The 22,944-nt window shown below is 45.1% G+C and overlaps 1 protein-coding gene across 6 annotated transcripts in view; it reads right to left on the bottom strand.

Annotated features, from left to right (window-relative positions):
* Positions 1 to 22,944, bottom strand: part of obscna (obscurin, cytoskeletal calmodulin and titin-interacting RhoGEF a) — a 47,466-nt gene that overhangs the window by 3,985 nt on the left and 20,537 nt on the right. For 4 of the 6 annotated variants that reach the window (XM_047049429.1, XM_047049428.1, XM_047049430.1 and 1 more), the window contains exons 33-69: positions 22,330 to 22,596; positions 21,330 to 21,596; positions 20,342 to 20,608; positions 19,349 to 19,615; positions 17,229 to 19,100; positions 17,013 to 17,091; positions 16,824 to 16,906; positions 16,545 to 16,657; positions 16,208 to 16,408; positions 16,018 to 16,100; positions 15,725 to 15,898; positions 15,390 to 15,549; positions 15,193 to 15,276; positions 14,418 to 14,582; positions 13,382 to 13,540; positions 13,058 to 13,235; positions 12,653 to 12,766; positions 12,323 to 12,490; positions 11,567 to 11,669; positions 11,263 to 11,392; positions 10,941 to 11,034; positions 9,405 to 9,513; positions 9,175 to 9,299; positions 8,781 to 8,893; positions 8,529 to 8,697; positions 8,140 to 8,227; positions 7,825 to 8,025; positions 7,662 to 7,722; positions 7,489 to 7,566; positions 7,217 to 7,389; positions 7,071 to 7,097; positions 6,771 to 6,923; positions 6,621 to 6,666; positions 6,447 to 6,524; positions 4,677 to 6,336; positions 4,407 to 4,535; positions 30 to 152 (exon numbers count right to left, since the gene is read on the bottom strand). In XM_047049429.1, coding sequence (XP_046905385.1) covers positions 30 to 152; positions 4,407 to 4,535; positions 4,677 to 6,336; positions 6,447 to 6,524; positions 6,621 to 6,666; positions 6,771 to 6,923; positions 7,071 to 7,097; positions 7,217 to 7,389; positions 7,489 to 7,566; positions 7,662 to 7,722; positions 7,825 to 8,025; positions 8,140 to 8,227; positions 8,529 to 8,697; positions 8,781 to 8,893; positions 9,175 to 9,299; positions 9,405 to 9,513; positions 10,941 to 11,034; positions 11,263 to 11,392; positions 11,567 to 11,669; positions 12,323 to 12,490; positions 12,653 to 12,766; positions 13,058 to 13,235; positions 13,382 to 13,540; positions 14,418 to 14,582; positions 15,193 to 15,276; positions 15,390 to 15,549; positions 15,725 to 15,898; positions 16,018 to 16,100; positions 16,208 to 16,408; positions 16,545 to 16,657; positions 16,824 to 16,906; positions 17,013 to 17,091; positions 17,229 to 19,100; positions 19,349 to 19,615; positions 20,342 to 20,608; positions 21,330 to 21,596; positions 22,330 to 22,596 — 8,361 coding nt within the window. The remainder of the gene's footprint in view (positions 1 to 29; positions 153 to 4,406; positions 4,536 to 4,676; positions 6,337 to 6,446; positions 6,525 to 6,620; positions 6,667 to 6,770; positions 6,924 to 7,070; positions 7,098 to 7,216; positions 7,390 to 7,488; positions 7,567 to 7,661; positions 7,723 to 7,824; positions 8,026 to 8,139; positions 8,228 to 8,528; positions 8,698 to 8,780; positions 8,894 to 9,174; positions 9,300 to 9,404; positions 9,514 to 10,940; positions 11,035 to 11,262; positions 11,393 to 11,566; positions 11,670 to 12,322; positions 12,491 to 12,652; positions 12,767 to 13,057; positions 13,236 to 13,381; positions 13,541 to 14,417; positions 14,583 to 15,192; positions 15,277 to 15,389; positions 15,550 to 15,724; positions 15,899 to 16,017; positions 16,101 to 16,207; positions 16,409 to 16,544; positions 16,658 to 16,823; positions 16,907 to 17,012; positions 17,092 to 17,228; positions 19,101 to 19,348; positions 19,616 to 20,341; positions 20,609 to 21,329; positions 21,597 to 22,329; positions 22,597 to 22,944) is intronic. The other 2 variants (XM_047049433.1, XM_047049434.1) reach the window with 2 other exon arrangements.

Genomic DNA, 22,944 nt, shown 5'->3' with positions numbered 1-22,944 from the left:
TGATATGTCAGCTGCTATTTTTATCTTACCATCTGTGCAATATTGTAAACAGTACACAGCAGGATCACTGGACTGTATTGGTCTCCAGACCAAAAACAATCCACCTCCTTCCAAATGGATCACATCAGGTCTGCATGGGCGTACCGGCAGTTCTACAAGTCAGATGTAAATTAGATTTTAGTAGTAGTAGTAGGAGGAAGTTATACTGATCCCAAAGGGGATTTTTGTCACGCCCGCGCCCCAGCCTTAGATCTGCCTTTGTGTTTCCCTGTGTTCTGTGTTTATTAGTTCCGCCTGTGTCTTGTTGATTGTCTTTCAGTGGTGTTGTTAGTGTTGTTGCGTTCACCTGTGTCTTGTTTGTTTCTGTGTATTTAGTCCCTGTCATTTGTTGGTTTCATGTAGTGTTTTGGGGTTGGTGTTTCTATGTCCTACGTTCTATGTACCTGTCGGTTAACCCTGCTGTCTCGACGTTCTCAAGTAAAGCCTTTTGTTTCTTGACTTCTGCCTCACCGATCTCCTTGGGCTTGGGTCCTCCCTGCACCCCACGTTACAGAACGACTGACTCACCATGGACTCTGCGGAGAGTTCCCCCAACCCTTTCGAGGGCACCTGGCTTGCCTTTAGGGGACCCCATGTGTGCTCACTGGTGGTCTCGCCAGAGCATGAAGCGCCCAATGGAGGAGTGCCCACACTCAGCACTACCTGACTGGCGCCAATTGTGGGTTCTCCGCGTCCGACCCTTGCCACTCCGTCAGAAATGTTTTGGGGGGGCGGGGCGGGGTACCTCCAATTCCACCTGACGCCCACGTTGGGGTTGGCTTGCCACTCCCAAGCAACTCTGTGCCAGGCGCTCCCAAGAGCAAGGACATAGGCGAGGCAGGAGTCAAGAAACAAAAGCCTTTACTTGAGCACGTCGAGACAGCTTGGATACGCAAGCAGGGATACGCTAGAAGAAACACGCTACATGAAACGACTGACCAAGACAACTGAACAAATGACGGACTAAAACCAATCAAGACACAGGTGGAACTAAAACACAGAACACAGGGAGACACTAGGGCAGACAAATTAAGGCTGAGGCATGGCCGTGGGAGTGACAATTTTGTGGCATTGCAGCAGGCAAGAAGAGAAAATAGGAATAGGAAATAAAAATAGAAAAACAGGTTAGAAATACAAAATATTCAATACACAAAGAAATATATATATACAAAATAGAAATGTAAACAAAATACCCAATCCCAAAAATAGGCAGGGCTGAACACGGTTAAATTCCAGGGCAATACAAATGTTTTGTTACCATTTGATACCATTGATCACGACATCCTAATCAATAGACTGGAAAAGCTTATTGGGTTTGCGGATAGTGTCTTGAACTGGATGAAATCATACAGTGCCCTCCAAAAGTATTGGAACAGTGAGGCCAATTCCTTTATTTTTGCTGTAGACTGAAAACATTTGGGCTTGACATCAAACGATGAATGTGAAACCAGAGATCAACGTTTCAGCTTTTATTTCCAGGTATTTACATCAGGATCTGATGCACAAATTAGAAAATATCACCTTTTTGTTCGAACCCACCCATTTGTCACGTGAGCAAAAGTATTGGAACATGTGACTGACAGGTGTGTTTTGTTGCCCAGGTGTGTCCTATTACATACATTATTCAATCAATAAATACCACTGAATGTCTACACTCAGGTTCAGATTGGGTAAGATAGGTTTTGTCTATGCAGACTGTATTCAGAGGTGAAAACAACATGAAAACCAGAGCGCTGTCTTTGGGTGAAAAACAAGCAATTGTGAGTCTTAGAGAAGATGGAAAATCAATCAGAGCCATTGCAGAAACATTGGCCATAGCCAGTACAACCATTTGGAATGTCCTGAAGAAGAAGAAAACTACTGGTGTACTAAGTAACAGACGTCGAACAGGTAGACCAAGGAAAACATCAGCAGTTGATGACAGAAACATTGTGAGAGCTGTAAAGAAAGACCCTAAAACAACTGTTAGTGAGATCAGCAACAACCTCCAGATGGCAGGAGTGAAGGTATCACTATCTACTGTTCGCAGAAGACTTCATGAACAAAAGTACAAGGGCTACACCAGAAGATGCAAACCACTCATTAGCAAGAAGAATAGGAAGGCCAGGCTGGAATTTGCCAAAAAGTACAGAGATGAACCTCAAAAATTCTGGGACAAAGTTTTATGGACTGATGAGACAAAGATTAACTTTTACCAAAGTGATGGAAAGGCTAAAGTTTGGAGAAAGAAAGGAACTGCTCATGATCCCAAACACACAAGCTCATCTGTGAAACACGGTGGAGGTAATGTCATGGCTTGGGCTTGCATGGCTTCTTCTGGGACGGGCTCATTAATCTTTATTGAGGATGTAACACATGATGGCAGCAGCAAAATGAACTCGGAAGTCTACAGAAACATTTTGTCTGCCAATTTAAGGAAAGATGCAACCAAACTGATTGGCAGAGCCTTCATCATGCAGCAAGATAACGACCCAAAACACACTGCCAAAACAACAAAGGAGTTCATCAGGGGCAAGAAATGGAAGGTATTAGACTGGCCAAGTCAATCTCCAGACTTAAACCCTATAGAGCATGCATTTTACCTGCTTAAGAGGAGACTGAAGGGAGGAACCCCACAAAACAAACAACAACTGAAAGAGGCTGCAGTGAAAGCCTGGGAAAGCATCAAAAAGGAAGAATGCAAAAGTTTGGTGACGTCAATGGGTCACAGACTTGCTGCAGTTATTGAAAGCAAAGGATTTGCAACTAAATATTAAGTCTTATTCACTTAAATATGTTTTAAGTATATCTGTTCCAATACTTTTGATCACATGACAAATGGGTGGATTCAAACAAAATGTGATATTTTCTTAGTTGTGCATCAGATCCTGATGTAAATACCTGGAAATAAAAGCTGAAACGTTGATCTCTGGTCTCACGTTCATTATTTGATGTCAAGCCCAAATGTTTTCAGTCTACAGCAAAAATAAAGGAATTCGCCTCACTGTTCCAATACTTTTGGAGGGCACTGTATATCAGAGGTAGGAACTTTTATGTTAATTAAGGAGACCATATGTCTAAGAAACATGAGAACTGCTACGGGTTGCTCAAGGAAGCTGCTTAGCCCTTACGAAAAGAAGTGAGCCCTTACTTCAAGTTGAATTTGTAAGTTTACTTAAGTATAAAAAGTATACTATTTACTTTTGAATACTGTAAAGTAGCCTGTGCACTTTTAGTTTAAGAAGTATACTTCATAAAGTACCTCAAAATATACCTTTGAATATATATATACCTAAATGTAAATGTATATATCCGCTGAACCCGATCAATGCAACAGCCAACTGCCAATTCCATAACCAACATGAACAAATGGATGAATGATAACTTTCTTAAATTAAATGAAGACAAAACTGATGTCTTACTATGTGGCCCCAAATCCAAAAGAGAGATGCTAACTAAGAATCTAAGAGGTTTAAACCCCCTGGTTTACACCGGAGGTGACAAGTCTCGGTGTAATCCTGGGCTCAGATTTTAATTTCAACTCTCACATTAATAAAGTGACTAACTTTCACCTCAGGAATATAGCGAAGGTACGACCATTCATAAACCAAAATGATGCAGAGAAGCTAATTCATGCTTTTATATCCAGCCGACTGGACTACTGTAATGCACTTTTCGCTGGTCTTTCCAAGAAAACCACTGAAAGACTACAGCTCATTCAAAACTCTGCAGCTAGATTATTAACCAAAACTAAAAGGAGAAAACACATTAGTTCTATCCTTGCTATTTTACACTGGTTCCCTGTTACCTTCAGAATTGACTTTAAGGTCCTTCTCCGCACTTACAAAGCTCTAAATGGCCAAGGACCTAGCTACATTGCTAAATATCTTATTTAACTACACACCAGCTAGAACACTGCAATCATCAGATGCAGGCCTTTCAGTACCGGTCCTAGCACATTTGTCGCCCTAGGCAAGATTTATCATCAGCAAAAGACAGCTCTTTTTACCAAAGTATTTTACTAATTTGATCTCAGAAGGGTTTTATTACTGTTATTCCTTGTATTATAGTTTTTGTTGATTTTCGTTCCCGCAAAGACTGTGGCTTGTGTTTTTGTTGTTACATTTTATCTATATTGGAAAACCACAAAGACTGTGGCACGAGATACCGCAAAGACTGTGGTTTGAGATACCACAAAGACTGCGGCCTGTGTTTAAAAGGGTTTTATTACTTTTATTACTTGCATTATTGATTTTATGCAAAGCACCTTGAGCTGCAATTCTTGTATGAAATGTGCTATATAAATACAGTCTTCTTCTTCTTCTTCTTCTTCTGCTTGGAAAAGTGACTGGTAGATAGTATAGTGCTGTCCCTGTATTACACAGTACCTTTACTCTTCTTGAATCCCGGTATTTTGAGTTTGGATAGGAGTTTGGCAGCCTTCTTCTTAGGACTCTCCAGACCGGGGCTTGGTTCTTTCTCGGCCGGGATATGGGCAGATCCTTTCACGATTGGCCCTGTGGGGCATTCAACACAATCAGTGCTAAGCGAGCAACATAAGGGCTGATTTCAGAATGTGCATGATGTTCAAGCATCACTTTACTGACTTCAAAGGCTTAATAAAAAAATAAAGATCTGAGATGCTTGCATTGGCTCACCTCCACTCTGAAGGTCCTCCTTACTGGAGGATCTGGTGAAAAGCTTGGTAAGACTGGAGGCTGAAGCCCTCATCTTCTTCCTGAGGGACATGGTCGGTGTGGAAGGACTCATGATTTCCCCCAGAGTAGGCCCCAGCTCGGAGCTGTCTAGCTGGGAGTAGGAATGACCCGTCCATGACTGCCTGCGGAAGATTTTCAGCAGGCCGAGCTTGGGAGACTTCCCCGTGGGCGGTTTGACATCAAGGGCTGGGGCCGACGCGTGCCTCTGGAGGCCTTCCCTGGAATCCTTCGCTCTTGGTGGTCTCTGCGGGGCACGGAGGGAAGGACTTGGGATGGGGATGGGACTCACAGACCTGGCAACCGGGTTTTTGCCTGGGTGTTTGGTGGTTCTGGGCGGGACCTGAAGACGGCCACCCTTGTAGTTTTGCTCCTCGTCAGTCTCTGAGCCTAGCAGGAGGGAACAGGGAGATGGGCTGATTAGGGGTTCCTCCTGCTCATCGTATTTCTCCCTGTCTCCCAGTGTGTCTGGCGATACAGGGTGTCTGTGACTCAGCTCCTCACAGGAGCCCAGTATGCTGGAGGCCTCCGTGTCCTGGTCCAGCACCAGGGACATCAGAGACGCCTGAGAGCCAGCTAAGTTATCTAACTCCTCTTCCTGCCCTGGCCTGGGACGGAGTGTTGACTTTTCCAGGCTGGCCCTTGGTTTAATCGGCGCAAAAGCAAGAGACCCTCTTCTCTTGGGCCTTATTGGAGGTACCACCACGGTCTTCTCATCGTCTGTAAAATCCTCTTTTAGACTCTGAGTTTCGTCTTCATCCAAGGGGTCTTGGTGCTTTGGGTAGCCTTGGGAACGTCTCGAGTACTCATCTAGGGACCTGCTCCTCCTGTGCGGTGGAGCGTTGGGGTGGGAGAGGCCCACACCGCTATCGAAGGAGGAGGACTTCAGCATGCTGGACTGGAGTGAGCCTCTTCTCTGGGTGCGGTGGGTGTCTGTCTCTTCCTCCACGTACTCGATGAGGGGCTCGTTGAGACGTCCCGACAGGCTGGATCGCAACGGCTTGCGCCCTCTCTCCTGCTTCTTGACCTGGAACTTGTCCCTGAGGGTCATGTGGCGGGCCGACATGGGCGACAGCTGCTGGGAGCTTGTGTAGAAGGTGCTGCGGATGAGGCTGCCCCTTGGGATGCGCCCGCCTTCGCTTCCGGAACCTTCATCACCCTCCGACAGGTAGAGAGATGGGCTGCTGTCTCGGCAAGGTGTCTGTTGCAGAGACTGGTCTGACGAGCCGCCCGACTGACGGCTCTCCAATGCGCTCCTCCGCCCGGCCGTTTCTCCGTCTTCCTCCACTTCCCCCATTGTCCCTTCCTCCTCTTCATCCTCCCCCATCCGGAGTTTGGCGAAGGGCTCCGGGATCCTGGCTCTCTCCATGAGAGGGTCGTAGTCTTCGTCCTCCTCCTCTTCCTCCTCGGTGGGACTGCAGCGCTGGAAGAAGTCCCAGGAGTCTGCCTCGTCATACTCCGAGGAGGAGCCACTGCTCAGGGAGGTGCTGCTGGGGTCCTGGGGCTCCCGCGGGATTGTTATGGAGGCTTCATGGAGAGAAGAATCCAGCAGCTCAGTGATTGGCCTCAGGGTCAGCACGGAGCCCAAGCAGGTGAGAGAGCGCTGGGGAAGGTGGAGTAGTAAAGAGAGGGGGAAGAGGAATTATGGTGTAGCATGGAAAAGAGGAACAGGATACCTTCTCGAAACATGAAATGGTAAAAAAGAGGGGTTACCTGCCATTTCCTCCTTGATATGAAGACTTTCAGGTTTTTTGTGTTGATTGCATTGGTATCGTTCTCTCCACACTCATCCTGCAGGTGTAATCCAAATCATTGCATTACGTTTTATGACATGCAGGAGTGTAAACACAAATAGGACTGGTGGGTGTGTATATTTACAGATCTCACCTGAAACCATTTATGGCCCAGATATTCAAAAGCAGTTGGACGATTTCTGAGACACATAACAGATCATTTCAAAACACAGTTTTTTCTTCAATTATAATTAAAAACAGGATTTTTGACACAGAACCCCAACATAATATGGGGTTGCCTTACTCTGGGTCTGGCTGCAACCCCTGGCGAAGGAAATCCTGGGCCTGGGGACTCCTGGAGGTGAGGTCGGGGGCGTCCCAGTTCAGAATCCCCTCCCCCACCCTCAGCAACGTGGCACGGTCCGTCTCCCCCACAAACGGGCACCGGCACATCAAACTGCCACGGGCATGACATGTTACACACTCAAAAATCATCATTGAAATCATTTCTATTGTTTCCTACATATCTGATTAGCATGAACATCAAAACATTGGGAGCCTTGTCCTTTTGTTGTAATATTTGATCAGCTAGATTGATACTTACCATAAATATGCCACAACAGCCACAGACCTGAAATAAAGAACATATTTCCTCAGTGAAGGGCATCATTTTTAACAACTTAAGCATTCAGAACTTGGCGGTTGAGTGTGGATTACTCAATGCAGTGTAAAGGAATAGTTTCAGCTCACCAGATATCAGTAGCTGCAGTCACAGGTTCTTGGTGCACAATTTCAGGAGCCACAAATTCTGGGGTACCAAACTTGCTGTATTGGTGTCTGGAGGAATCCATCTCCTGGCAGAAGCCAAAGTCACAGATCTTGATCTCATCTCTGGGTGGGAAAACGATCAGGATGTTCTCTGGCTGTGTGGACCACAAATGTTCATGTCAGGATGATGCCAGTTCAAATCAAACATGACTTTGTACTGTTGAGCGTAGCTGTGTGATACTACAGATGCTTACTTTCATGTCCAAATGTAGGATATTCATGCTGTGGATGTGACCAACACCTTCCAGTACTTGCTGAATGTACATTTGAACCTTAAGGTGGAAATGTAAAAATAGCTTGTCAACACTACACAAATTGCAACATTAACAAAAACGAAACATAACGTGTAAAATAACTGGTTGCATACTTCTCTCTCGCTGACTGATCCCTTCATCAACAAATGATCCAGGAGACCATAAGCGGAGCAGCTATGGGCAAGGATAAGGAGCAGTCACGCTGCAACAGGTAGGCAAGGCCTCACAATCATATCACATCAAGTTCTGAGTTTAACTTAACATGGTTATGGATACACTTCTGTGACCAGGACTAGGGTGCGTCGTGTGCAGAAGAAGTCCAGCAGACAGGCCACTCTGGGGTGGGCGAGTCTGGACAGTAGGTCCCTTTCCTGGAAAGCTCTGGTCCGGGTGGAGGTCTTCAAGGGGAGGAATTTAGCAGCAAAGCCCTCCCCTGTTCTCCTATGGACCACACGCTTCACCACACCAAATGTACCCCTGTGAAAAAAACAATTAAAACAATGAAACAATGAAAGATAGGACATTTATTGACCACTGCTATATTGTTTGAGCTTTGAAGCCCAAAAATGCAATGAAGTGGTATGTGTTTACCTCCCTATTTCCTCATGGACGTCATAGACAGAGTATAGCTTCCTCCTTTTCCCCAGTTCCACCTCCCTGTCCTGAAACTCCAGTTGACCTAAAGATAACCATGACCACTCAGTTACAAGGCTGTCAGATAACCATGACCACTCCATCACCAGGCTGTCAGATAACCACGACCACTCGTCACCAGGCTGTAACCATGACCACCAAGTCACCAGGCGGTCAGACAACCATGGCCACTCAGTCACCAGACAACCATGACCACTCAAAGAAGATCTGAAGAAGAGCCTTTGTTGTGTGCATGCTGTCCCGCTTTGGCCTGGACTGCTGTTAAAATACTAATACAATTCATAAAAATGAATAAACTATAGCCAAACTGAGCCCCAAGCTCTCACCCTCCTCCATAGTGAGTTGGGCTTGGCAGGAGGCATGCCCAGACTCGTTGTAGGCAAAGCAGGTGTAGATGCCACCATCCTCCCGCTCCGGGCAGAGCACCGTGACCGAGCAACGGGCGCCACGTTGTGTCAACTCCACACCGTCACTTGCCGACAGCTCCTCCCCATCCTATGGTGAGGAATTGGGCTGTTTGATGATGACTGAAGGCGTACCTTGTGTAAGTGTGCCGATGCAAGGCGCCCTCATCCTACCTTGTACCACTGTATGAGAGGGGTGGGCCGTCCTGTGATGATAGCCGTGAAGGTTGCCAGTTGACCAGATTCCACACAGAGATCCTCCATAGGAACCTGGATGGAGGGAGAGGCTAGAGAAATGGAGAGAGACACTCAGAAAGTTTTCTTTTACATATTTCTTTGGAGCATTTCCTCTTTATTGAAAGATGGTGATAGCATGAGAGGGACATGCTGGGGACAGAGAGAGGGGAGGATATGCAGGAAACGGTCTGGGCCGGCCTCTCAGCTTACATGGCACGCGCTCTTACCCGCTGAGGCACCCCCAAGACCGCTTAGGTATGTTTACCACAGTGTCTCCTCCTGTGTGTCTGATCTCAGCAGCAACAGAAGCCACATGTTGAGTGCTGATTACCTCCGGGCATGTCCTGTGTGGGTTCGTAGAAGGAGAGGTCCTCCTGTTCCTCATGAAGGTGTGTGTGAGACTCGTCCACCTGTTCCAGGCTGGCAAGGCCGGTTTTCTCAGGACTAAGCTCAGTGCTATGCAGACAAGGTGAGGTGATGTAGTATACCACATGAAGGTGAATACTTGGTATATGTACAGTTACTGCACAAGCAGAATGTGTATCTAGTTTGTGTACTCACTGTGCTGGGTATCCTGGCGTGAAGAGCATTTTGCAGACAGAGGTGGGGTTGAAGTCTGTCTGAAGCCATTTTTTCACCATGGCAGCGGACCAGCCTTCTGCATCGGCATCTAGAACAACCATACGTACAATTCAATCTCAGTCTTAAGTTGGGCCACTTAAAACAAGCAATGGCTTAGTGTGTGTTATTTGTCATATATAACTGTAACTGTAAGAAAGCCTGTTTGCCGGTAAATAAGGCTATATTAACTGTCCACATGAGTGCTTTATAGCTTACACGTGAATGGCGTCAAGAGCAAATCATGAGAAAACGCTGTGACCTTACCTTAGGATACCAGGAAGTGAAAAGACGGCTTACCTCGGAGGGACCTCCCACAGTTTGTTAACACTTCCATGAACAGGGCATGGACATAAAGGAGGGCTGGCGCCCAGCACATGACCATCTCGGATGGGTAGGAGTGGAGAGTTAGCAGGACATGCGTTGGTGGAAGGAGAGAGAGAGAGTAGGAGATGCCACCACTGCACATGCATGCACTGGGTCCGTGTTACAGTGACCCCCCCACCTCCCTCCCGGGTGACACTGGCATGGAGAAGACTTTGTGCTCTGTGGCCACGGAGGACGAGGGATGGAGTGGAGGGAGGTTACGGTGAATGGATTGACTCACATGATCAAAACCCGTGTCCCAAAAGCCTTCAAAACTACCAGGGGTAGACAAGCAGGCTCATAGCTCATGAATGCTATATGTGTTTGTGGGAAATCAATACCGTACCCTGTATTTTGTCAAATGTGATTGTGTTACCTGAATATTTTACTAAACTGAACACAAATATTATAACGGCCCTCCAATTGAACCCATGTGAGCTATGACCCATTGTTTCTCCTGTGCGTACTTTTGGGCATCCACCATGATCACAAAGATGGAAATGAATAGGCTTTTCCAATCTGACTCTGCTCTAGAAATTGGAAACATGATGAAAAGCACACAAAAAAACATCAATTACAATACCAGTATCAATGCCTTTTCTTAATATGAATACATACAAGAATGAAGGAAGAGGGGTCTATGTTGACTGCTAGGTGACAGGAAGGTCGTTGATGTCAGGAATGTGTGGAATGTTATGGTAATAGATGGAAACATGGGAATGAGATCAACTAAACTGTATGAGCTCAAGTCAAAGGAAAATAATGTTGAAGTAAAGTTGTGAAGTGGTTTGTGCGGTAAGTGATGTAAAAACAAAGTGAAGTAAAACAAGGGAATGACCATGGCATGTGCTTTTCTAAACCCTCATCAATACACCAAAAACTTGTGCTGTCAAACTTTGTTTGGACTGCATCTGGTTGCTCTGAGACACCTGACACAGAAACGTAATGGTGCTCTCTGCTGATGCTGTCTAGGGTGTTTCATCCCATAAACAAAAAAGAATATCCTACAGTACATGATCATAATGGCAAGTGTCTCCACGACATCCTTAGGACCAATACATAGTCCATTCATCAGAGAAGGATATTTACCTTGATTGGCTGGGACTCTCCTACCTTTGGGGGATTGGTCCGTCTCATCGTTGATTGATGGCGTGAAAGGATGGCACAGGTCTGCTGTACACTTGACACAGCCAAGATCATTCCACAGCTAGAACACGACAGAATCACACTAGTTACTTAAAATACAGGAACATATTACGGGCTAGCTATGATAAAGTAAACAAAGTAACATAAGGACTTAAAGACGTACAAATTCAGTTTCAGATTTCAAAGAGCATTACAACGTTACATGTACCATACAAATGGAGAATCACTGGCATTGACTGCGTGACTGTTGTGTAAGGCCTCAGACAACATAGATACCACCCGACTTTACCTTGCACTCGTAGAAGCCGAGGTCTGTCTCGACAGGGTTTAGGATGGTAAAAGTCAGGATTCCACTGCGAGCATCACTCTGCATGAGGTACTTCTTCTGGTCAACCAGCTCTTTGCCATCTTTCAACCACCTGCCCAAACACATTCCCCTCTATAAGACACTCCAAACCACAGCATAGGTTGACTTATATATAACAAAATGTTATACAGTGTACATATCTTCTAACCTAAAGGTGTCTGTGATGTAATGCTGGAAAAAAATGTAACAGTAGCAGAGTCCAGAAGAGTGTGAGTATACACGCTACCTAATGTTTGGTAGAGGTGTGGTTGTTGTGGAGCAGGTGAACTGGATGTCTTCACCTTCCAGGAGACAGGCACTCTGTATCCTGGTGACAAATCTGGGAGGCCCTGTAGATGACAGGTTGTTGGTGCAAGTGTACTCGAGGTGAATTGGCAAACTCACGACTCTCTACTCCTCAGTAAGTGCAGTCCACCCGTGCCAACAAAAAGATTGTTTTTCGTGGCATAGCTGGTTAGTAGTCACGTTGGTAATTAGGAGGTCCTGAGTTTGAAGCCCGGTGTGGGTAAAGCTCAGGTGTAAGTGATTGACGAGCAGCGCGACTATTCCTGTCACAAACACATCAACATTGGGACATACAGGCTAACTTTAATCAACAACAATAAGGAGCAGTCAGTAGCCCTTTTTAAACAGAGATCCCGCAATACTGCCGAAAAGAAGACCCGTCATTATGTCAGCTTTGCTTGTTTACACAAACCAAACAAAGCCAGAATAATTCTGCCCTGTTTGTGCTTTAAGAATAGCATTTAAGCATACTGGCATTCCGGAATCAGAGGTGCGATGTTGTTGCCAGTGTGTGTAGTCCCGCCATGCCGGTTTTCCCATTGCTTATTGCCGGGACAACAAAAAAAAACCTCCCATTCTGTGTCTGTACCTTTTACACAGGACCGGAAAGCGGGCTGTGTGAAAGCATGTCGTGTATAATGGAAGAGTGGTGTGGACCATCTTGGTTCTGTGTTCCTGTGTCTAGCAACACACTCACCCTCCACCATGACTGTGGCCAGCGTGCTGGCACGGCCCAGGGAACTGGAGGCAGAGCAGACGTACTGGCCTGAGTCGTCTAGGATCACGCCATCCAGGATGAGACAGCAGGAGCCGCCTTGGTCAGCGCTGAGGATGTGATGTGAATCATCCTCCAGAGCCACACCGTCTGAGGAACCAAGCAGGGTTGCATCCTTTATTCTAGTTATTATCTGAGCATTGTGTTTTCAGCTGTACCAAAAGACATGCCAGTTATTTTTTGCTACGGTGTGTATCTGGAAATCAAAAGGACGTTACTGTAAGAGAATGCAATATTCAAAGCTCCTTTTACCTTTCAACCAGCTGACCACTGGTTTGGGATTCCCATTAACCTTGCAGGTCAGTTTTATAGTTTGACTGAGTTTTGCAGTAAGGTCAAACAGATGCACTTCAAACTCAGGTGGACCTATTCACACAAAGTAAAATGTTAAACACACTGTAGCCAGAGAGAGAGAGAGAGAGAGAGAGAGAGAGAGAGAGAGAGAGAGAGAGAGAGAGATGGAGTCAGAGGGAGGGAGAGAGAGACAGAGAGAAACAGAGAGAGAGGGAGATGGAGTCAGAGGGAGAGAAAGATAGAGAAAGGACAAGACAGGGAACATTGCACACAACAAGGAAGACGTTGTTCGGGGGACACAGTGGAGAAGCTGTAAACCTTCTCCATTTTTCAATTGTGCATCAGGTGACCGAACACACTCACTGCAGGAGGGCTGTCTGGAGCGTAGCTGCAGCTCTCGGAAGTCTTTGAGCCAGGAGAGCTTGAGCGGGGCCGAGCGGCCCTGCAGCGTGTACTTTCTGACTGAGCCTCTGTGCTCGTGCCACAAGCCCCATGACCTCTCATCTTGCTCCACCATCTCCTTCACTTCCACATCATTCAGCTAGGGGCACAGATAGAGTGCAGGAAGAGAGAGACTAAGTAAAACAATTAGTAAAAAAGTTTGACCCCTTAATAATTAATATTTATTTTTGTAATTAGGTTTTCATCAGCCTGAGAACTCCCATTTACTCCACGTTCCTTATTTACCTTCATCTTGTTCTTAAAGGCATAGGTGTCAGTGTTCATACTGGCGTCCCTCCTTGGCTTACACAAGATGACACAGTCCTTGAAGAGGAACACTTGTCTCTGGTGCCCCCTGGAGGGTGTTTTAACATCCGGCGACTCCTCCCACACGGTGAATGCACCCTAGCAAAACAATATGTAATCACTTCAAATCAACAACAAATCCCATTAAAATCAGGGACTGTAGCAGGGCACGGCGTGAGACTCAAGCATTTCTTACGCTCTCACGCAACACCTTGTATTTCTCACGCTGAGAAGTCAGGGATAACTTGTCCCGCCATATACAATTAATGGCAGGCCAAGTTGAGAGCTGTCTCGAGTTATACCGAGTTAAATGCCATCCCTCCCTCTCCAGGGGGGTATTCCAGAAAGAAGGTTATGTGACATACCCGGGTAAGTTAACTCCCCAGCTGACATCCAACGTTGTAGCAACATTGCCAGTAAGTTTCTGCAACATTGTGTGCCAGCTGGAGAGTTAACTTACCCAAGTATGTTTCTTTCTGGAATACCCCCCAGGACTTTTGTACCCAAACGTTGACATGTATGGTAATCTCACGCCAAATTTTTGATAAAACTTGAGAGCCCTGCTGTAGTGTGTGGTAGTGAATGTAGTATCTCAAATTCACTGTCTACTCTAAATTGCAGGTCTATTCCACTTCATACAGTTAAGTTATATACAGTAGGCCAGTAGAGGATGGTAGGATTATATACTACTGCATATAGTAAGGTTATATACAGTAGGTCAGTAGAGGATGGTAGGGTTATATAATACTGCATAGAGTAAGGTTATATACAGTAGGCCAGTAGAGGATGCTAGGGTTATATAGTACTGCATATGGTAAGGTTATATACAGTAGGCAAATAGAAGAGAGTAGGGTTATGTACAGTGGACCAGTAGAGGATAGTAGGGTTATTATATACTACTGCATAGTAGGGTTATATACAGTAGGCCAGTAGAGGACAGAAACATATTATGTGCCGTTTGCAGTTGGTGTGTTACCTGTCGGAGGGGCTCTCCCAGGGCAGAGAGAGGAGCAGGGTAGCTCTCTATGAGGGAGACCTGGTGCACGTTGTTAGACCTCCAGGGCAGACAGGACACCATGGAGAAGGCATCCTCCAGCAGACCACAGCTCTTTCCAGTCTTAGCCTTGTTCTTGATCAACTCCTGTCCACAGGTATCCAGATAATCAGCCCCCATTTGTCAGAGAAGCACTGTCCCATAAAAACTTATTTGCCTTCACAAGTATTTAATTGATCCCTAGTTATTTAACCCTAACCCTTTGTATTTTTTTGTATGCTGTCTGCTATGTAAATATTTTGTATTTGATGCTACTACTGCGCGATGTTGCTTGGCCGGTCACAAGAATATCACTGTCCTGATGATGCTATGCTATTTAGTGCATGTGACAAATAAGCCAGTTGGACTGTGATTTTGAAAGGTGAGGATTAGGCTTATTAGCATAGATAATGTTAACAAAGCAAAATAGAATATTGTACCACAGACCTTTTTGACTTTGAGATTTTCTCCTCTATTCTGAGTATTAAGGTAAGCTTTGCTCCAATATTTGCTCCAATATCACCTTAAACAATATAGATCCCAGTAAATAACAAACAATAACTAAGATCAGTCTATAGTCATCTGATCGTCTACAGTAAAGCTGTGTACTTCACTGAGAAATGGAATCAGGTGGGATCACGTGTCCAATCAGAAAGCCTGATACAGGACATACTGGATTTGTGTTGTCATGAGTATCTGTGTTTAGGTGTAAACTGACCTTGAGTAAGGCATGATAGGTCTGAATCCTCTCCACTGGTCTTTGTAGGAATGTGACAACATCCTCCATCCCCACCGTGTTTTGCTGATCAAAAATGATGAATGCAACTCATTATTGAAAGATTATTCCTGTGCCAATTTGCGCTACAGCTTCAGGTTCACTGAAGCTTAACTTAGTTCTAGGAAATGTTTATTTACCTTTAAGTATTGCTGGAAAGGTTTGTCGGTAACACAGGCCTCAGCTTGTGTCTGGCCAGCCATGTACTGGAGGTACTTCTCAAATTGCTCAGCGTGCTTGATCAGGTGCATGGCCACATCATCATCTGTGAAGCACTCACCCAGACTGGGTAACAGACATCTGGAGTACCGGGTCAGACAAAGAGAACAATTGTTTCTACAGTAAGTTTCAACTGACAATACATTCAGGTAAAATTGACATTACCATTTTAAGTGGCCAGAGTCTTGATAGTGTAATTTGTTTTTGAATGGGCTGCCATAGCTGGTAACACAGTAATGACTCCTGTGTCTCTTACCTGTCATGCAGAGTAACAATGTCTTTAATGTTGCGGAACACAACGTCTTTTTGTTTGAGAACATCGAGGGGGACTTGAGAGCCGGTCTCTAGGTTGTGTAGGTGATGAGACATGAACTCCTTCATCTCCTTTACAAACTCCTTCTCTCCATCAATGAGACCTTGAATCAATTGGCTGAGGGCAAAGAGAAACTTGTGTGGAATAAACGCAAACAAATGTGTTTTTTATCATAACAATTTTTGAAATAAGGATCCAATTCGGCATCATTGACAGGAGACTACTGAAAGACCCACCTGACTGTCTTCCTGTATACCTCTCCAGAATAACCAGTTCCATCCAGATCCTGAACAGGAGGCCTTAGTGGTGGGAACATCTCCTAAACAAAGTTCATACGTTACACAACACAAAGCCACACATCAGCACCCTGTGTCTTTCTAAGTCACCCCATTTTAAATGCATACGCACAACCTGGTTACAGAATACCTTCATTTTCTTCTCCAGGTATGCGGGGGAGATCCATTCCTGACGCGAGGGAGTATTCTTGGTGGGCTTTGTCCGCACCAGCCACCTGTCAGGATGGACTGAGTCCAGAACCTCCACGTACTGGCCTTCCTTCAGCACCACGCTCTCCTTACTGCCTCCGACTGGGCTGCAGTTGGCTCGAGCCACGTAGATATCAAACATCTACAGAAATAAATAGTTTTCTTTTTTTTACTGTACTGTATCCACCCACATACAGCACAGTATGAACTGAAAGTCTGGAAAATTCTGCTGGGAAAAAATAGTTAAAGTGTTGTTGCTGCTATATGCTCTACTTTACCTCTGCTCGATCCTCATCTCCATCTGACTCGGACCCAGAGCAGGTGAGGGCTGTGGGGGTGTGGGCACGGAGGTGTTTGGGGGACGGAGTCTTCAATCTGGCGTCCAGAGCACCTAAAGCACAGTCAGATAAAGATGAACGATAAGTTAGGGTTTATACATGGTTTGTGGCACTATAGAGGGCAACTGTAGTGAGAAAGTGTATTCTCCATGGGTTCCATGTTTTTTTTTGTCATCCCAGATTCACAGCATGGCCTTATGGTGACAGAGAATGACTGACCTTTGACTTTTAAATGCCTTTTCGGAGGTTGAGGTGGAGAACTAAGTTGCTTATCCTCTTTATCCTCTTTCTTCATAACTTCCCTGTGGTGAAATGTTTTTGCATGAGATTTTGCGTCAGTTTCAATAAGAAGAAATTATAAAAGAGAAGACGCTGTCTGAGGGTATGTATAATGTTATGCTGTCTCACCGAGTTAGACTAACTTTGGGACTGGTGTCAACTGGCTCAACAACATCTGGAGCAGTATCGTAGTCAGAGGGACTGGACACTGGAGAGCGGAGACAAGATTGATTAAGAAAAACAGACATTTTTGCTACAGGTGCAACACACACAGCAAGATGTCCAAAGCAATAACCCATCATTATACTTGTATCAACAGTATATATTGAATTATTTCTCACTTACTGGAGCTGATGGCAATGAGAGAAGCCCTTCTTCTCTCCTGCAGGCTCATGCTGGCGTCCTCCTCAGTCAGGCTATAGGCCTGCCACAGTGAGAGGCCCTCACTCTCCACAGAACCCATGGTCTTGTTCCCCGAGGTTGACACATGGAGTTGGGGAAGAGGCTGAGGCTGGGGCTGGGGCTGGGTTTGAGGTTGAGGTTGAAGTTGAGGTTTGGGTTGGGGCTGAGGCTGGGCCTGGGGCAGGAACTGGGTAGGCTTCAGTGCAGTGATGGCAGCCAGAGGTGGATGCAGAGGCTGGGTGGTCGGAACAGGATGCTGAACCTTCCCGACCATCACATTCCCGTTATATGAAGTTACACCAAACTTGTTGACCAACTCACATGTATACACACCGGTGTCTTGGGCTGTGAGGTTTGAGATCACCAATGAGCAAACTCCATCTTCCGACATGCTAATGGTATGCCATTTGCTGTTTTTTATTTTCTGGCCATCCTTCAGCCAATGTACCGATGTGGGCTTACCTTCTACAATACACTTTAGGTTAATGGTACCTTTAGCTTCTGCAGTCTGGTTTTTGAACGCCTCCTTGAATGTGGGTTGCATGTCTTTGCGCGTCTTGTAGCCTTTAAAAGCAGCTTGAATCTTAATAGCAGCCTCCAGCATCTCAGGCTCGTCCTCCACACTAATGTCCATGTCTTGGGTGTGCTCCGCAGCTTGTTGGATCTCCTGGTGCTCCTTGCAGGGTGCAAGGTTGGAGAGAGACAACATTTCAGCAATTTGAGATACTTGTTGGCTTCTGCTCTTGTTCCCAACTAACTTAGTGGATAATTCAGAGGAGGGCTCTCCCCCTGAGACAGAGAGATGGGGAGTGTCCTCCTCCATTTTAGGTTGCTCCTTTTCTGCTTTTGTGGAGCTGACTGGCAGTTCCTCCTTCTCCCTGATGACAGGATCCTTCCATATTGACTCTGCTGGCTGTTTCGCGGGCTGTTTCTGATCCGATTCAGACTCTTTCATCGTAGGCTTCCATGGCTGGCTCTCCTCCCTTTTGGACAGAGACGTTTTTTTCACTTCAGATCCTGTTTGTTTAGTTGGCGTTGGGGGTTTTAATGGAAAATCATCTTTCTGGTCTACTGCTGTGTTATCGATGGCAGTTTGTAGTGCCTGTTTTTCTTTCTTATCCTTCTCTATCTTCTTCATCCTGTCCTTAAATGGCTGCGTCTCTCCACTTTCCATGTTAGAAAGCACTGGTTCTTTAGCTTCAGATCCCCTCCGTTTGGTCCTTGCAGGTGGTTTCAATAGCTGTTTTTCTCTTTGGTTTTCTTCAGAAGTATCTACCACAGTTGGTGATAGCTGGTTTGACCCACTGTCGACAGAAGACTTCCGTTTAGTCCTTACAGGGGGTATCAATGTCAAATTTTCCTTTTGGCCCTCTTCAGCATCCTTTGTTTCATCCTGCAGTGGCTGTTGCTGCACAGATGTCACAGGGGTTTTTTCCTCTTGGTCTATATCACTCTCTTTTTTTCTTGACATGGCTGACAGATTCACTTTTCGACCTGCTTCTGTCTCTCGGCCGGCATACTTTGCCGATTTCACCTTCAAGTCCACTTCAATATCTGGCTCCGACGATTTTGTGGGCCGCTTCACCTTTTGGTCAATTTCCATTTCTTTCTCCGTGGCTGGTTCGTTCACACGCTCTGGGTTAGGCTTCAAGTCTTCCTCTGAGTCTACAGTGGCTGCCCTGGTCATTGTGGCTCGTTTCTTAGGCTCAGCTACAGGGGGTAGGTCTCTCTTCTGGTCAACTGTGTGAGGGGGGAGCTTTGCTTCCACAGGTGACACTGTCTGGGTCGGCTCTGGCTTCTCTGGCACATGCAATGCTGAGAAAAACAGGAAGACACATCAATGGCTTGCTTAGGTATATGGCAAACTTTAAAACCAGTCTACTGAAATAGTTGATTGACAAGGGTTTATTAATAAACTTTCATTATCCCCAAAACAGATGATGTGTTATTTTTTCTTAAAAAAGTTCAGGAACTCTTTTCAAGAAAACTATAAAAATGTAAGGGCATGGTTTTAGCTACAGTACTATACAGACACATACACACAAACAGACACAAACACACACCTTTGACTTCCACGGAGGCCGTGGTCTCCACCCCCCCTGCCAGACAGGTGTAGCTGCCACTGTCGTCCATGGTGAGATGGTGGATGTGGAGCTGGAACTCTCCCCCATCCTGCGCCATCTCATACTTCCTGCTGGCCTTCAGAGGCAGTCTACCCTTCCTCCACTGCACTGGGATCCCCGGTTTGGACAGCTTACAGTGTAGGAAGGCTGTGCCCCTTTCCTCAGCCTCGATACTCTGTAGCTGCTCCTGGAACCAGGGAGGCAGCTCTGGGGAGGAGGAGGGGACAGAACGTCATTATACATAGAAAAATATTTGGTTGAATATGTGTAGTTATTGCTCAATGAAAGTGTCAATCATGTAGTCGGCAACATTTTACATTATGTTTGCATTACGTAACTATCACATAGCTACATAGCAATATCTATTGTAAAAACATTGTAGGGATATAGGAATTAAAGTGAAAATAAATGGTGTGAATTAGTGTAGGTTAATACGAATGTGTAAAAATGCACAGTATGGGGGGTGGGTGTGAGGGGTGAGTAGATTTTGTAAAGGCACAGTTAAGGTTGTGATACGAAAACAAGATCAATGTTAACATCCACATTGCCCTGAAAAAACAAACCTCCCCCCATACCAAAATTCACTTTTGCAATAACTTGTACCGCTAAATCGTAATGAAGACCTACTAAGCAGTTATTTTGCAACCATAATGTTAGTACTATAGGTATTGCTATGTAGTTACATGAAAGTTAATGTAACATTAACATAACATGTTGTCCTGTCATTTTTTCTACAGAAAGGGAGGGGAGTGAAGATCATTTAAGTATCAAAAGTACATTTGGTTGATAAAAAAACTTTCACTGCCCCCCCAAAAATATTTAATAATATACAAGTTCAGGTGGTCTTTTCTAGAAAACTTTAAAAATGGAAGGGCATGGTTTTAGCTACAGTACTATACAGACACACACACATTCAAACATACACAAACACACCCTTGACTTCCACGGAGGCCGTGGTCTCCACCCCTCCTGCCAGACAGGTGTAGCTGTCACTGTCGTCCATGGTAAGATGGTGGATGTGGAGCTGGAACACTCCTCCATCCTGCTTCATCTCATACTTCCTGCTGGCCTTCAGAGGTAGTCTGCCCTTCCTCCACTGCACTGGGATCCCCGGTTTGGACAGCTTACAGTGCAGGAAGGCTGTGCCCCCTTCCTCAGCCTCGACACTCTGCAGCTGCTCCTGGAAGCAGGGAGGCAGCTCTGGGGAGGAGGAGGGGACACAACATCATTAAACATCAGAAAATGTTTGGTTGAATATTAATTGTTTTTGCTCAATAAAAGTGTCAATGGTTTTTAAGTGTAGTCGGCTACACTTTACATTTCGCTTACATTAACTACCACATAGCTAAATAGCAATACCTGTAGTGAAAACAAAGTAGTTATGTGGGATTTGCTATGTAAATGAGTGGTGTTAAGTGTTAGCAATATAGATTTTTACTCAAATGTAAGAAGGCACGGTATGGGGGAGGGGTGTAAGGGATAAGTGGATGTTGTAAAGGGGCAGTTAAAGGTGACAAGATCAAAGTCAACACTTACCCTGGAAAAGACCGACCTTTCACATACCAAGTTTCACTTGCGAAATAACTAATACCACTCAACTATAATGAGGTGTACCTACTTCGCAGTTCCTATGTACTTATAATGCTGTCACATTAGATATTGCTATGAAGTTATTTGGAAGTTAATGTAACTTCAAGTAAAGAGTTGCCCTGTAGTCTTCTTTATATAGAAAGGGAGGGAAGTGAATATGGTTGATTAATAAACTATAAACTTTCAATGCCCCCCCCCCCCCCAGAGTATTCAATTATCTACAAGTTCAGGTGGTCTTTTCTAGAAAACTATTTAAAAAAATGGAAGGGCATGGTTTTAGCTACAGTACTATACAGAAGACACACACACATGAATACACACAAACACACACCCTTGACTTCCACAGAGGCCGTGGTCTCCATCCCCTCTGCAAGACAGTTGTAGTTGCCACTGTCGTCCATGGTGAGATGGTGGATGTGGAGCTGGAACACTCCTCCATCCTGCGTCATCTCATACTTCCTGCTGGCCTTCAGAGGTAGTCTGCCCTTCCTCCACTGCACTGGGATCCCCGGCTTGGACAGCTTACAGTGCAGGAAGGCTGTGCCCCCTTCCTCAGCCTCAACACTCTGCAGCTGCTCCTGGAAGCAGGGAGGCAGCTCTGGGGAGGAGGAGGGGACACAACATCATTAAACACAGAAAAATATTTGGTTGAATATGTGTAGTAATTGCTCAATAAAAGTGTAAATAAGTGAACTATAGTCATCAACACATTACATTACGTTTACATTAACTTTCACATAGCTACATAGCAATATCTATTATTAAAACATTGTAGGGATATAGGAATTTAAGTTTAAATCAATGGTGTGAATTCGTTTAGGTTACGTAATACAAAAGTGTAAAAATGCACAGTATGGGGGGTGGGTGTGAGGGGTGAGTAGATGTTGTAAAGGCACAGTTAAGGTTGTGATACCAAAACAAGATCAATGTTAACATCTACATAGCCCTGGAAAGATCAACCTTCCCCATTCCAAGATTCACTTTTGTAATAACTTGTACCACTAAATCGTAATGAAGACCTACTTATCAGTTTTTTGTAACCATAATGTTGGTACTATAGACATTGCTACGTAGTTACATGAAAGTTAATGTAACATTAACATAACATGTTGTCCTGTCATCTTATCTACAGAAAGGGAGGGGAGTGAAGATCATTTTAAGTATCAAAAGTGCATTTGGTTGATAAAAAAACTTTCAATGCCCCCCCCCAAGAATATTTAATAACATACAAGTTCAGGTGGTCTTTTCTAGAAAACTATAAAAATGGAAGGGCATGGTTTTAGCTACAGTACTATACAGACACACACACATTCAAACACACACAAACACACCCTTGACGTCCACGGAGGCCGTGGTCTCCACCCCTCCTGCCAGACAGGTGTAGCTGTCACTGTCGTCCATGGTGAGATGGTGGATGTGGAGCTGGAACACTCCTCCATCCTGCTTTATCTCATACTTCCTGCTGGCCTTCAGAGGTAGTCTGCCCTTCCTCCACTGCACTGGGATCCCCGGTTTGGACAGCTTACAGTTCAGGAAGGCTGTGCCCCCTTCCTCAGCCTTGACACTCTGTAGCTGCTCCTGGAAGCAGGGAGGCAGCTCTGGGGAGGAGGAGGGGACACAACATCATTAAACATCAGAAAATGTTTGGTTGAATATGAATTGTTTTTGCTCAATAAAAGTGTCAATGGTTTTTAAGTGTAGTCGGCTACACTTTACATTTAGCTTACATTAACTACCACATAGCTAAATAGCAATACTTATAGTGAAAACAAAGTAGTTATATGGGATTTGCAATGTAAATGAGTGGTGTTAAGTGTTAGCAATATAGATTTCTACTCAAATGTAAGAAGGCACGGTATGGGGGAGGGGTGTAAGGGATACGTGGATGTTGTAAAGGGGCAATTAAAGGTGACAAGATCAAAGTCAACATTTACCCTGGAAAAGAA

Source organism: Hypomesus transpacificus, chromosome 26 (genome assembly GCF_021917145.1).
Source record: "Hypomesus transpacificus isolate Combined female chromosome 26, fHypTra1, whole genome shotgun sequence".
Classification (NCBI taxonomy): domain Eukaryota; kingdom Metazoa; phylum Chordata; class Actinopteri; order Osmeriformes; family Osmeridae; genus Hypomesus; species Hypomesus transpacificus.
Note: the sequence above shows the minus strand (reverse complement) of the source record. Positions and strands in the feature narration are given on the sequence as shown.